The sequence below is a fragment of the Lynx rufus genome, unplaced genomic scaffold (assembly GCF_022079265.1).
Source record: "Lynx rufus isolate CCGP_SWC_20201006 ecotype Redwood Valley unplaced genomic scaffold, mLynRuf1.p SCAF_31, whole genome shotgun sequence".
In the NCBI taxonomy this organism is placed as follows: Eukaryota; Metazoa; Chordata; class Mammalia; order Carnivora; family Felidae; genus Lynx; species Lynx rufus.
The window spans coordinates 3650426-3662657 of NW_025814847.1; the positions used below are offsets into that span (position 1 = coordinate 3650426).

The 12232-nt window shown below is 65.4% G+C and overlaps 1 protein-coding gene across 1 annotated transcript in view; it reads left to right on the top strand.

Annotated features, from left to right (window-relative positions):
* The window catches only part of IQGAP3 (IQ motif containing GTPase activating protein 3), a 36499-nt gene extending 24479 nt beyond the window's left edge, over positions 1–12020 (top strand). The window contains exons 23-38 of the mRNA XM_047092980.1: positions 1213–1421; positions 1977–2129; positions 2385–2548; positions 2878–3102; positions 3931–4071; positions 4982–5066; positions 5411–5643; positions 5934–6066; positions 6179–6281; positions 6888–7014; positions 7916–8003; positions 8659–8871; positions 9254–9420; positions 9634–9732; positions 10065–10173; positions 11047–12020. Coding sequence (XP_046948936.1) covers positions 1213–1421; positions 1977–2129; positions 2385–2548; positions 2878–3102; positions 3931–4071; positions 4982–5066; positions 5411–5643; positions 5934–6066; positions 6179–6281; positions 6888–7014; positions 7916–8003; positions 8659–8871; positions 9254–9420; positions 9634–9732; positions 10065–10173; positions 11047–11160 — 2363 coding nt within the window. The 3' untranslated portion in view covers positions 11161–12020. The remainder of the gene's footprint in view (positions 1–1212; positions 1422–1976; positions 2130–2384; positions 2549–2877; positions 3103–3930; positions 4072–4981; positions 5067–5410; positions 5644–5933; positions 6067–6178; positions 6282–6887; positions 7015–7915; positions 8004–8658; positions 8872–9253; positions 9421–9633; positions 9733–10064; positions 10174–11046) is intronic.
* The last annotated feature ends 212 nt before the right edge of the window (positions 12021–12232 follow it).

Genomic DNA, 12232 nt, shown 5'->3' on the forward strand with positions numbered 1-12232 from the left:
TCGTGAGTACACGGCCTGCCCTCCCCTGTCTGCGCGAGCCCATGGCCCCTGAGAGTCAGCAAGGCAGAGGGTCACGCCCTCCCCCCCCCCCGCCCCAAGCTTGCAGCCTGGGCTCTGGAGACGCCGTTGGCCCTTCTTGAGCCCCTGCCCTCGTCGCCAGCTGATGTCCCCGACCTTGAGCATATGGCTCAGGACCCGGGGTGCGTGTGGGAGTGAAGACATGTGCTCTGCCTTTGGGGATCCCCCAGTCTGGTGGTAGAGACAGGAAATCCCCCAGGCTCAGACAGGTCCAGATGTCCCTCCTGGGGCCGCACAGCAGGGAGAGAGTAGGAGACGTCTGTGCAGAACGTCCGATAGGGGTTGTAGCAGAAGCTCCTGCCCGCCAGGTAACATGGCCCGGTCCCCTGGAGGAGTCCCCCGAGCATGTTCTTTCTGTGCCAGGCCTCCATTATCTCCCCGTCGCTACCAGCAAAGTAATCAAGGGAAGGGGCTTCTCCCCACACTCTTGCGTGACCCGTGGCTCCCCCAGCTCCGGCCTCTGGGCCGTGCATGAAGCCTTCTGCAGTGTCAGGACTGAGTGCCAGCACCTAGGGGTGCTCTGTCATCCTGCCCCTTGTCCCCTCAGCGGGGCACGCACCTAAAGCCTCAAAGGGGTCCTTCTGGGCCGTTCTTGGCTCCTGTCCTGAAAGTCCAGAAGCCCAGCCTTGGATGCCCTGCTCTTTGTGAAGTAGACCCAGGGTCCATTTCCAAGTTTCCTCCAGTCCTTGGGTTCTGGAACAGGTGGGCCCCTTTCCCTTCCAGGCCTGAGGCAGCATTCCTGGGCATCAGGTGGCCTGCACTGCCCTGGGATTCCCTCTTACCCCACTCTGCCCGTCCTGCCCGCAGGGGTGCCGCCTGCCCATCTCTGACTCTGGGCACTCAGCCGATCAGAAGAACAAATTGGAGTAGGGGGTTCGTGGAGGCAGCTAGGGCTCTGACTTGGGGGCGGGAGAGGTCCCTGGCCTGGGCCCAGGGGCGAGGAGAGCAAGGGAAGGACGGTTCTTCCGTCATAGCCGCCCATAAGAGACAAGGAGCTCGGGGACAGGACAGGCCTGGAGGCGGCCTGCTGGCCTCAAGCAGGCTGGGGACCAGGAGGTGGTAAGAGGCAGGGAGCTGCTGAGAAAGCCCCCGCGAGGGCTCGGCTCGTCCTGACGCCTCTTCCCTTCCCGCCAGTGCGCGTGCCCCATCCCCCTCTCAGCGTGGTGTGCAGATTTGCCCACCTCTTGAATCAAAGCCAGGAGGACTTCCTGGCCGAGGCAGAGCTGCTGAAGCTTCAGGAAGAGGTGGTCAGGAAGATCCGGTCCAACCAGCAGCTGCAGCAGGACCTCAACCTCATGGACATCAAGATCGGCCTGCTGGTGAAGAACCAGATCACCCTGCAGGTGAGGGGCCGGGCCGCCCACCGCCAGACCCAGCTGCTTCCAGGGAGGTGGCTACCCGAGCACGTGTTACGCGTCGGGTTTCATCACCTGGCTCAGGTCCTCGCTCCCGCGGCGCTTCGGGGGGCAGGTGACGGTGGGACTAGGATGCCTGCTTCTGCCGCTTCCCAGTGAGGGGGCCGCCAGCCGCCTCTTTCATCTCTGAGTCTGTTTCCTCCTCGGAGGCGGGAATAATCAGAGCGCCCACCTCACCAGGCCCGTGTAGACAGATAGGAAAGTACCTCAAACCGCAAATTACGAGGCCGCGCCGTGTGGGTAGAAGCGGCAGTGATGGCCCCAGCCCGGGCGCGCGACGTGAGAAATGAGCAAAATCCCACAGACGCGACGCCCGGGCTGCTGGCCGGCCCTCTCTGGGGACGGGACGCACCCTGTGGAAGCAGAGGTGCCAGACGGAGTGGCAGGGCGGGGGGCGGGGGGGCGCGCACCCTGGAACCGCAGAAAGGCCCGGATCCTCGAGGCCTGATTCTGACCCCGCGCCGTGCCCCCCGGCACCTGCAGGAGGTGATCTCCCACTGCAAGAAGCTGACCAATAAGAACAAAGAGCAGCTGTCGGGTATGATGGTTCTGGACAAGCAGAAGGGCCTGAAGTCGCTGAGCAGAGAGAAAAGGCAGAAACTAGAAGCTTACCAGCACCTCTTCTACCTGCTGCAGGTGAGCAGGAGCCTTTGGAACGAGAGGACCCCACCGTCCCCGAAGGGTCTGGGGCCCGGAGGCCTCTCTGTGCCCGTAACCCTCATGCCTTGACCCCGGAGACTGCCCCCCACTGCTGCTTGTCTGAAGGTTCCTCGCACCTCCCAGGAAGCGGGCCGGTGCCTTCTCCTGTCCGGTCCCCATCGGGAGAGCCTCTAATGCATCACGGGCCCTCGAGGCCCATCACACGCCTCCTGTTTCCCCCGTTGCTTGCAGACTCAGCCTCTCTACCTGGCCAAGCTGATCTTTCACATGCCACAGAACAGAACCACCAAGTTCATGGAGTCCGTGATTTTCAGCCTGTACAACTATGCCTCCAACCGCCGCGAGGCCTACCTCCTGCTCCAGCTCTTCAAGACAGCGCTCCAGGAGGAGATCAGGTAGGCTTTCCACGCCCAGACGAGCGGGAAGGGAACGGGTTGAGAGACGCCACCGTCGGGCCCTTCACAAGGGGGCGGTTTGTTGAGGTTTGAGGGCCGAAATGGAATCACGAGACCTCTTCTCAGCCTCACGTGGAGCGTCCGTAAGAGCCTCCGGGGACAGTACGGAGGGAGGATGTGGGCGGGCAAGTTAGCGCACAGGCCGTCAGGACAGGCCTTGAGAGGGGCCGTAGCAGAGCAGGCTTTGAAGGGCCACAGTCTCGGAGAGGAGCAGCTCTTTGTCCTACACAGAGACAGGAGACCAGCTCCGGTGACCTCTCGAACCACAGGTCAAAGGTGGAGCAGCCCCAGGACATGGTGACAGGCAACCCCGCGGTAGTGGGGCTCGTGGTGAGGTTCTACCGTAACGGGCGGGGCCAGAGCGCCCTGCGCGAGATCCTGGGCAGAGTCGTCCAGGACGTGCTGGAGGACAAGACGCTGAGCGTCCACATCGACCCCGTTCACCTCTACAAGAGCTGGGTCAACCAGAGCGAGGCCCAGACCGGCCAGCGCAGGTGAGGGGCGGTGCAGGTGAGCAGCAGCAGAGGGAGAGCTCCTTCGACCAGCTCCGAAGGTGGCATAGAAATGAGCTGCTGATTTATGCAGATGCGACGCCGGCCCCGCGGGATGAAATAAAGTAGCTTTTAGCGCCCCCTCTGGTGGTTAACGTGGAACTGATGTAAATGACACGGACCCGGGTGTAGAATGAACACAGGTGAACGTGCAAACGTGTTTAATTGGCGTGTCGGTGCTTGCTTGAGAGCGGCCCGTCCGACCTGCCGGGAGTTGGGGTACGGACGCCTCCTCGATGGGGGATAGCTGAGCACCCAGATTTGCAGGCGGATAGACAAGCGAGGTGGCAGGAGAGCTGGTCGGCCTTGTAGACTGGGGGTGCTACTCGGGGGCACGGTCCTTGGGAAGGGGGCCGCCGAGGAGCCGCCCGCGCTGGCGGCCTCTCCAGTGGCACACGGGCCTGCGTGTTGGGGCTGCAAGGCCGAGGCCGTTTCCCGATCGCCCCAACCGCCAAAGACTAGCTGAGGGATGGCCCTGCCTCCGGCCCCGCTGAGGAGTCCACGCAGACTGTGGTCGTCCGCTCGTCCCTCCTCGTCCGTCCCGTGGGCCCTCAGCTTCTCCTCCTTCGCCTTCCACCCACCTCGCTCCATTCCCTCTGAGTCCTTTCTCTTATTCCGACCTGGTCCCCTCCAGCACGCGGGGCCGCCCTTAGCGCGTGTGTAGGTATACGCACGCGCAATCCTGTTAGATGGAGGGTTCAAAGGGTGGAACTCGGGAGGGGAGGCCATGGGAGGGGCTCTGGCTGATACCTTGTCTCTCTCTGCCCACAGCCACCTCCCCTATGACGTCACTCCAGAGCAGGCCTTGAGCCACCCCGAGGTCCAGAGACGGCTGGACATCTCCCTCCGCAGCCTCCTCGCCGTGACGGACAAGTTCCTTGCAGCCATCGTCTCCTCTGTGGACCAGATTCCGTAAGTGCATCACCGCGCCCCAGCCCGGGCACGGGACCTCAAGAGGGCCAGGCCAGGCGAGCTGTAAACGTCTGTGTCCAGCACTCTAGGAGGCGGGAATAGGTTAAATTAGTAGGTGGCACATCTGTGGTAGGAACAGTGACGATAATAGAATCTAACACATTTGAACACTGTTCTGTCATCGTACGTTACCTCCACGACATAGTTTCACTTGATCCTCACAAAATCCCTGAGCTAGAGGGAGGGCAAGAATGGCCATCTCCATCTTCCAGACCAGGGAAGGAGTCGGCGAGGGGGAGGGGGTGGGGTAAGCCCCCATCTGTTGTTCTCCTCGGGCCCCGCCTCCAATCCAGCCCCTCCCGGGTGCTCGGTGATGACAGACAAGGTTGGCCTTCCCAGAGCCTCCCAGGCTGTCCTGGGACAGGGTTCTGGCTGTGAGTGCCCCACACCCCAGGTCCACGCTGAAGGTGCTTCTGTGGGGGGAGGCAAAGTGAATATCGGGACCTGGGCTGTTCCCCAGGGGAGACTGGAGCAAAGAAGAGGGTCTCGGGCCAGGCTGAAGGCCGCCTGCAAGCTTAGTGGGCGGCAGGGCCCCGGTCCTGGGCACTGACACTAGGGCAGGGGAGGGGGCGGCAGGGCCCTGGTCCTGGGCACTGACACTAGGGCAGGGGAGGGGGCGGCAGGGCCCCGGTCCTGGGCACTGACACTAGGGCAGGGGAGGGGGCGGCAGGGCCCTGGTCCTGGGCACTGACACTAAGGCAGGGGAGGGGGAGACAGGGCCCTGGTCCTTGGGCACTGACGCTAGGGCCGGGGAGGGGGCGGCAGGGAGCGGGCCGTGAGTAGCAGGGGTCACCGCCTGGAGCTCCGGCAGAGACGGGCGGACCGCGGCTCACACACACTTTGTCCGCAGGTACGGGATGCGGTACGTTGCTAAGGTCCTGAAGACAACCCTGGCAGAGAAGTTCCCCGACGCCCCAGAGAACGAGGTCTACAAGGCGAGTGTCCCCTCCCCAGACTCGCGAGCTCCCTTTTGCCCTGCTGGTGAACCCCCGACTGAGACAAATGGAGAGAAGCCCCGACGCTGTAAAAATCAAGCGGGGAAATCTCCACGCTGGCTCACCAGCAGGGCCTCTGCCGGCGGGCGGAAAGGCGCATGGTCGTGAGCTAAGAGGCCGGACAGCCCCGCACGGGCCCAGGGGATCTGGGTTCCGGTCCCAGCCCCTGCCCAGCATTTGCCGCGTGACCTTGAGCGGGTCGCCAGCCTGGGAGCTGGGGGGCGGGGCAGGGGCTGCCAGGGCGGACCCCCGGACGCTTCTGGGACGGTTTCCTCTGCCCTCAGGTGGTAGGGAACCTCCTGTTCTACCGCTTCCTGAACCCTGCCGTCGTGGCCCCTGACGCCTTCGACATCGTGGCCGTGGCGGCGGGCGGTGCCCTGGCCGCCCCCCAGCGCCACGCGCTCGGGGCCGTGGCCCAAGTCCTACAGCAGGCCGCCGCCGGCAAGGCCTTCCGCGGGGAGAGCCGGCACCTGCGGGTCTTGAACGACTACCTGGAGGAGACGCACCTCAAGTTCAGGTCTCCGTCCCGGCACCCTGTCCCTCCTGTCCCCTTCTCCTGCTCTCGTCCTCTGCCATGCCCCCCCTCCCCCGTCTGGGCCATGGGGGAAGCGCGGCACGGCGGGGGCGTGGCGGTCAGGGAGCCGGAGCGTGGGTTGTTGGAAGCATCGCCCGGTGGAGACAGAGGAGGGCCGTCCAGGGCAGTGGGCTTGAGGGGACACCGGGAGGGGGGCCGGGCGGCCCCGCGGGGGCGCACAGAACAGGTGGGGGTGCCGCCCGCCCTCTCCCACACCCTTCCTCTGGAGACAGGAGGTTCGTCTGCCGAGCCTGCCAGGTGCCGGAGCCAGAAGAGCGCTTTGCGATGGACGAGTACTCGGACATGGTGGCTGTGGCCAAACCCGTGGTGTACATCACCGTGGGGGAGCTGGTCAGCACGCACAGGGTGAGGGGCGCGGCCGGGGGTCGCGGCGGGGCGGGATGGGGGGGGCGGCGTGGGCGGCCCTCGGAGGAAGGTCTGGCTTGGATCTGTAGCTGCTCTCTCCTTCCACCTGCAGCTGTTGCTGGAGCACCAGGACTCGGTTGCCCCCGATCACTGCGACCCCCTGCACGAGCTCCTGGAGGACCTGGGGGAGCTGCCCACCATCCCTGACCTCATCGGTGCGCACCGTCCTTGGCGAGGGGGCCCGGCAGCGGGTGGGGGGGGAGGGCCTGCAGGGAGGGAGGGACGGACAGACTGAATGGCAGGCCGGCAGGCTCTCTCCGGAGTTCCATAGTCAGGGACGCGTGCCGGAAAGCCAGTCCACACAGCACCTCTCCTTTTCCTCTGGTCCGAGATGGACACAGGGACCTGGACTGATAGGAAGAAAGGGGACAGACAGTAGAGGGACCCAGTGCCAGCGTGCGAACGGCCAATCAAATCGTGGGAGAGCGGTGTGGATGAATACGGGTCCGTTTGGAGTCTCTAAGGGTTTCTCTGACAGGGCCTTGAGCCCATGGAGTGACAGGATGTGGCCCTGCAGGGGTGGAAGTTCAGGCTGGGGGTGGTGACACATCGAAAGCTGGGAGCCCCAACACCTGGGTAGAGGGTGTCGGTCAGAGGTTCATCCGCAGGAACCGGGAGGCTGGGCTCTATGGATGAGAGCCGTCCTGTGGGTGCTGCCCCCGGTGGACCCACCTCTCCTGGCATAGAGGTGCCCAGAGCGGGCACGTAGCACGGCTGTCTGCACATGGGGCACGCTCGTCTCATCCCTCCCTCCACTTCAGGGGAGGGCGTGGCCGCGGACAGGAGCCTGGACCCGAGCAAGCTGGAGGTGTCCCTGACGCTCGCCAACAAGTTTGAAGGGCTGGAGACGGACCCCGGCGATGCCAGTGCCCGGAGCCTGCTTCTGAGGTGGGTGAAGGTGGCCCCAGCCCCGGCCCCTGCTCGGATGGGGGGCGAGGCCATTCCACTGTCTTCCTGGGCTCCTGTCCTTCGGGCGGGTCCCCCTGAGGCTCACCGGCACTGCCCTCGCCGGGCCTCCGCTGTCCACCTCGGCCTCTGTTCTGTGCTGAGCTGAGGCCGAGGGAGAGCGGGGGTGTTGGTAACACCTGACGTTTGTGTGTTTCTGCGCTGTGACCGTTTGACCCGAGGGACAACCGTGAGGTCGGGGATGGTCTCCCTGCTTTAGTGTAGAGACCCGGGGTGGGTGTCCTACCGAGAGAGAAGGTCGGGAGCTTTCCACCCCCGGTCCTGTGAAAGCGAGGGGGGCGCCCCGCAGGGCTGGCCGGCCATCTGGGCAGAAGAGGAGCCAAGTCGCCGCCTCGGTCCCGCGCTGGCAGGGCGGCCCCTCCCCACCCACTTGCCCAGTGAACCAGTGAGCTGGGCCCTTGGCCTTGTCTTGCCATCGCTCTTCTAGCAGGGCGGGGCCAGGCATGAGCACGCAGCCAGAGCCACCAAGAGGAAGGTGGCCGTCAGGCACCCTGAGAGCTCAGAGAAGGGACACCTGAGCTGGGGAAGGTCTCCCACAGGAGGAGGCACATCCTTTAGCTCATGGACTCAGGACGACAGTTTGTGGGAGGGCATTGTTGGCAGGGGGCCGGGGGTGAGGGCAGGGGTGAGGCGGCCCGGTGTGTGTGCACACAGGGGGTTCCGTACTCAGGCCCTGCATCTCACCCCGGGGTCTCCCTCCTCGTTTGTTCTCCTGGCCTCCCAAGGTCCCTGGCAGCCATGACGTGGGGCAGGGTGCACCCACCCTCAGCCCCTGGCCAGCCCCGGGCCCAGACCCTTCCCTGTCCCTCCCCTCCTCCTGCAGCACCAAGCAGATGCTGGTGGACATCATGCAGTTCCAGCCTGGGGAGTCCCTCGAGGAGATGCTGTCCCTCCCGGCGTCTAGAGAGCAGGTGAGTGGCCGGGTAGCTCCAGGTCTGGTCTGTTCATCCCCCGCTCCTGGCACCGCCCGTTTCCTCCCCTAGACCCACCCAGGCTCCACAAGCAGACAGATGTGCCCCCCAGGAATGAGAACAGCACCCCCGTCCCGGCTCCCCCTGCAGCAAGAGTGAGCTCTGCAGGGACCCCAAAGGCCCTGATGTCCGTGCTGTGGGGGGGGCGGCTCAGGGGCATCGCGCAGCTACCCCAGTGGGCGCTGGAGGGTAGGCATCCTGCAGGGAGAGCGGCCGCCTGAGGCCTGGAGGCAGAGAAGGTACTGGGCGGAGGTCCGGTTGGGCCCCCGGCAGCAAAGACTAAGCTGAGGGCCTTCCAGGGAAGGTGAGGATGGCCCGTAGGGGCAGGTCCCAAAGCACAGCATGGAGGAGAGGGGCGCCCCAGATACCCTGGAGCCATCGCGGTGTTGGGAGGTGTGTGTCCAGAACCCCTTCCGCTGCGGCTTCCGCCCCGGTCTCCTTGGGCCCCTGCTCCCCTGTGGGGACCCCCGAGGCCCTCGCCCGTCTCTGACATCCCCACCGCACCCACCCCTGCCCCAGATGAGCTGGGGTCCGCCCCAGCCCGGGGGCGGAGTGGCGCGGCCCGGCGGATCCCTGCAGCTCTTTTGCCCCTCAGGAAGCGGCCCACGAGCGGCTGACGAGCTGGCGCCGGGCCCGTGAGAGCCAGACCCCGGAGCCCCTGCGACGGCACCGCTCGCTGACCGCGCAGTCCCTCCTGCCGCTGGCGGACAAGCGTCGGCGCGTCCTGCGCAACCTGCGCCGGCTGGAGGGCCTGGGGCTGGTCAGCGCCAGCGACGGCTACCAGGGGCTGGTGGACGAACTGGCCAAGGTAGCGACCCGGGGCGCCTCGGGACACGCCCCTCCCCCCCCCCCCCCCGCACGTGTCCGCCCAGATCCTCACCAGCCGGGGGAGGCCAAGGCTCGGCCAGAGGGTCCGTTTTGAAGGCGAGGTCGGAACGTTACTCAGGCCGCTCTTGTACTGAAAGACCAGGAGTCTTGAAACCGTGACTCCTCGGTGGGGGCGAGGCCCCGGCCCTGAGGGTTCGGGCTGGAATCCTCGAGACCCTCCTCCTCGTTGGAAAAGCAGCTGGGAAACCTCCCTCTTCCTGCTTCTCCCGGAGACCCTCACAGGGAGTTGTTGTGGGCCCGCCAGGCCCCGAGGCGCTCCCGTCGCAGGGGGCAACTCCACCTCCCTTGTCCCCCAACCCCAGGACATCCGCAACCAGCGCCGTTGCCGGCAGAGGCGGAAGGCGGAGCTGGTGAAGCTGGGGGCCACGCTCCGCGGCCTGGACAGTAAGGCCACCTTCTTCGAGGAGCAGGGCGACCACTACAGCCAGTACATCCGGGCCTGCCTGGACCAGCTGGCCCCCCGCCCCAAGTGGGTGCCCCCTCCCGCTCCCCGTGACCTCTCACCTCTGCCCACGTGACCCCTGAAAGGGAGGTTGCCCGGGACGGCAGGGTCCCTTTCTGATTCTGGCCTTCGGTCCCCTCACAGAGCCTCGGGGCCTGAGTCGGCCACCACAGGGAGAACTGGGGTCTTTGGTGTTGAAGACCCGGCTCCGTGAACTCCCTGGGCCCTTTTTTAAACCAGGAGCTCCGGGAAAGGGAAGAAGCCGTCGCTCCGTTACACTGCTGCCCAGCTCCTGGACAAGGGGGTCCTGCTGGAGATCGAGGGCCTTCCCACCTCTCAGTACGTGTCTTCGGAGGGCACAGTGTCAGACCCCCACCGGGCCCCAGCATGGCCCCGCCTTGGAGGGGCTGCAGGGTGATGGGGAGACGGGACACCTCCGGACAGAAAGCCAAGGGCAGCGCACGTGGTCCGGCACAGCCCCGGACACACCCAAGGGGGAGGGCACCAGGGACCCGTCCTGGAGGAGGGGACAGCCGTAAGGGCTAGGCACGCCGAAGACAGAGGCAGCCGGGGCCCCGCGAGTGCTGACGGGAAGTCTGGGCTCCGGAGGAGGGGGGCCAGGGCCCTGGAAGGAAGCACTGAGTCCGCGTTTTGAATCCTGTCCCTGAAAGCTTCAGAAATGTGATCTTTGACATCAGCCCTGGGGACGAGGCAGGGAAGTTCGAAGTCAATGCCCGGTTCCTGGGTGTGGACGTGGAGCGGTTCCAGCTTCACTACCAGGTGAGAGGCCCCCCAGGGGCCCCAAGCCGCCGGCCTGGCTCGGGTGCCCGCCTGAGGACAGTGGGCCCGCCTCGCTCCTCTCAGCCGCGGAGGACGTCAGCTCCCCGCCCCGCCCATCAGCACCTGAACAGAAGGGTGAGGGTCTTGCGGCCCGAGCGCCTCTGTCCCCAGGCCCTGGCCCAGACCCCACCGCCAAGCACAGAGCGTGCAGCTGGCGGGCACTGTCAGAGCGGATGAGTCCTGATGTCCCAGCACGTGTCTGGGACCTCGCACACGCCGCCCTGCGGCCCTCTGCACAGCCCTGAAGCGTGACCCCTGTTCTCCAGGCTCTGAGGCTGACACAAGACGCAGCCTGAGACAGGCCAGTGTTCAGGACAGCTGTGATTTTGTTTGTTTGTTTAGGTTTATTTATTTTGAGAGAGAGAGCACGAGCTATAGAGGGGCAGAGAGAGAGAGAGAGAGAGAGAGAGAGAGAGAGAGGGGATCCCAAGCAGCCTCCGCGCTGTCAGCACAGAGCCCAACGTGGGACTTGAACTCACAAGCTGTGAGATCATGACCTGTGCCGAAGTCGGACGCTCAACCGACCGAGCCACCCAGGCGCCCCAGGAAGCAGTGACTTTAAACCCACGTCTTTTTGTTCTGCCCTTTGGCCTTTTGAATGAGAGAAGGGGTTTGAAGCCCTGACTCTGCTCGAATTGACATTTGGTCAAGTCCCTGTGCCTCTCTTGGCCTTGATGTCCTCATCTGTGAACTGGGGTTTTGAGGGCCAGTGCCCCTGGGTGGGCGAGGGAGGCTCGGGGGCGTGAGGGTTGTGTAGACTGGCCGGGCCACCACCGGGAGCCCTCACGCACCCCACCCCTGCCCTCCCCCCAGGACCTCCTGCAGCTCCAGTACGAAGGTGTAGCTGTTATGAAGCTCTTCAACAAGGCCAAGGTCAACGTCAACCTTCTCATCTTCCTCCTCAACAAGAAACTGCTGCGGAAGTGACGGAGGCAGGGGCCGCTCCGCAAGCCCCTCTTCCCTGCCAGGTTGCGGTCTCAACACTAACACTAGCTCACAGCCCTGCGGGTGCCCAGGGCTCAGGGCTGGGCCGAGCTCCGGGAGCATCAGAGCATCACCCTCCCCCCACCCGGCTGGAGCAGCTGGCCCACCGGGCCACACGGAGGCTCCCTGGCGACAGTGAGCCTCGCCCAGAGGCTGGCCGTGTGGCCGATAAGCCCCAGAGCCCCTCGGTGTCCCCGCCGGACCGCAGCGCCGGGACCTGGGCCCTGCACCCTGGCCCACCGAGGCCCTTGCTCTTTGCCCGCTGCTGCCCTCCCGCGGTCACCCCGATATTTGCAAGCACTGTCCTGGCCGCCTCTGCCTCCCTGCTCCCTGCAGGCCCCAAAGCCAGCTCCCGCTCCCTCCTCCCTCCCCCCCCCCACCCCCCACCCCCCCCCCCCCCCCCCGCCTCAAGTCCCGCTCCGAGGATATTTATTCTCCCCCCCCCCCGGCACTGGGGGTCACCGTGTGGCCCTCCTCCTGGGTGTACCCCTTCATCTCTTTGAGCTCAGAGAAGGCATTGCCATCTCCCATCTCCCAACAGTCCCAACGCCCCTCCCACCGTGTGCGCAGGACGCCTTGGGTGGGGGGCAGGAAGGTCCCCGTTCGTGTTTCAGACTCATCCTGTCCCCTTCCTACGGCACGAAGAGCGTCTTTCCCTCTGTTCGCTCACCCTTCCGGGCGGTCCCAGTCCCTGCATTCTTGTCCCTGCATTCTTGTCCCTGCCACTGTCTCTCCCCCACGTCCACCGACTTCCTGTCCGTCTGCCCCTGATGTCACTTGAATAAAAGCAGCCGTCACCCGCACATGTGCAGTTCACCCCCCTGCTTCATTTCCTGCAGAGCAGGTCTCTGGGTTCTGAGACGGCTCTTGCCCGGGAGAGGAGAGCCGGGGGGCAGGGCGGGGGGGGGGGTCCTCACCGCAGCCCCCGAAGCGCCCACCTGGCCGAGCTCCTAAAGCTTAACGAGACGAGGGTTGGTTCCTCTCCCGCCTGCCCCGGGGCACGGGGACGGGGAAG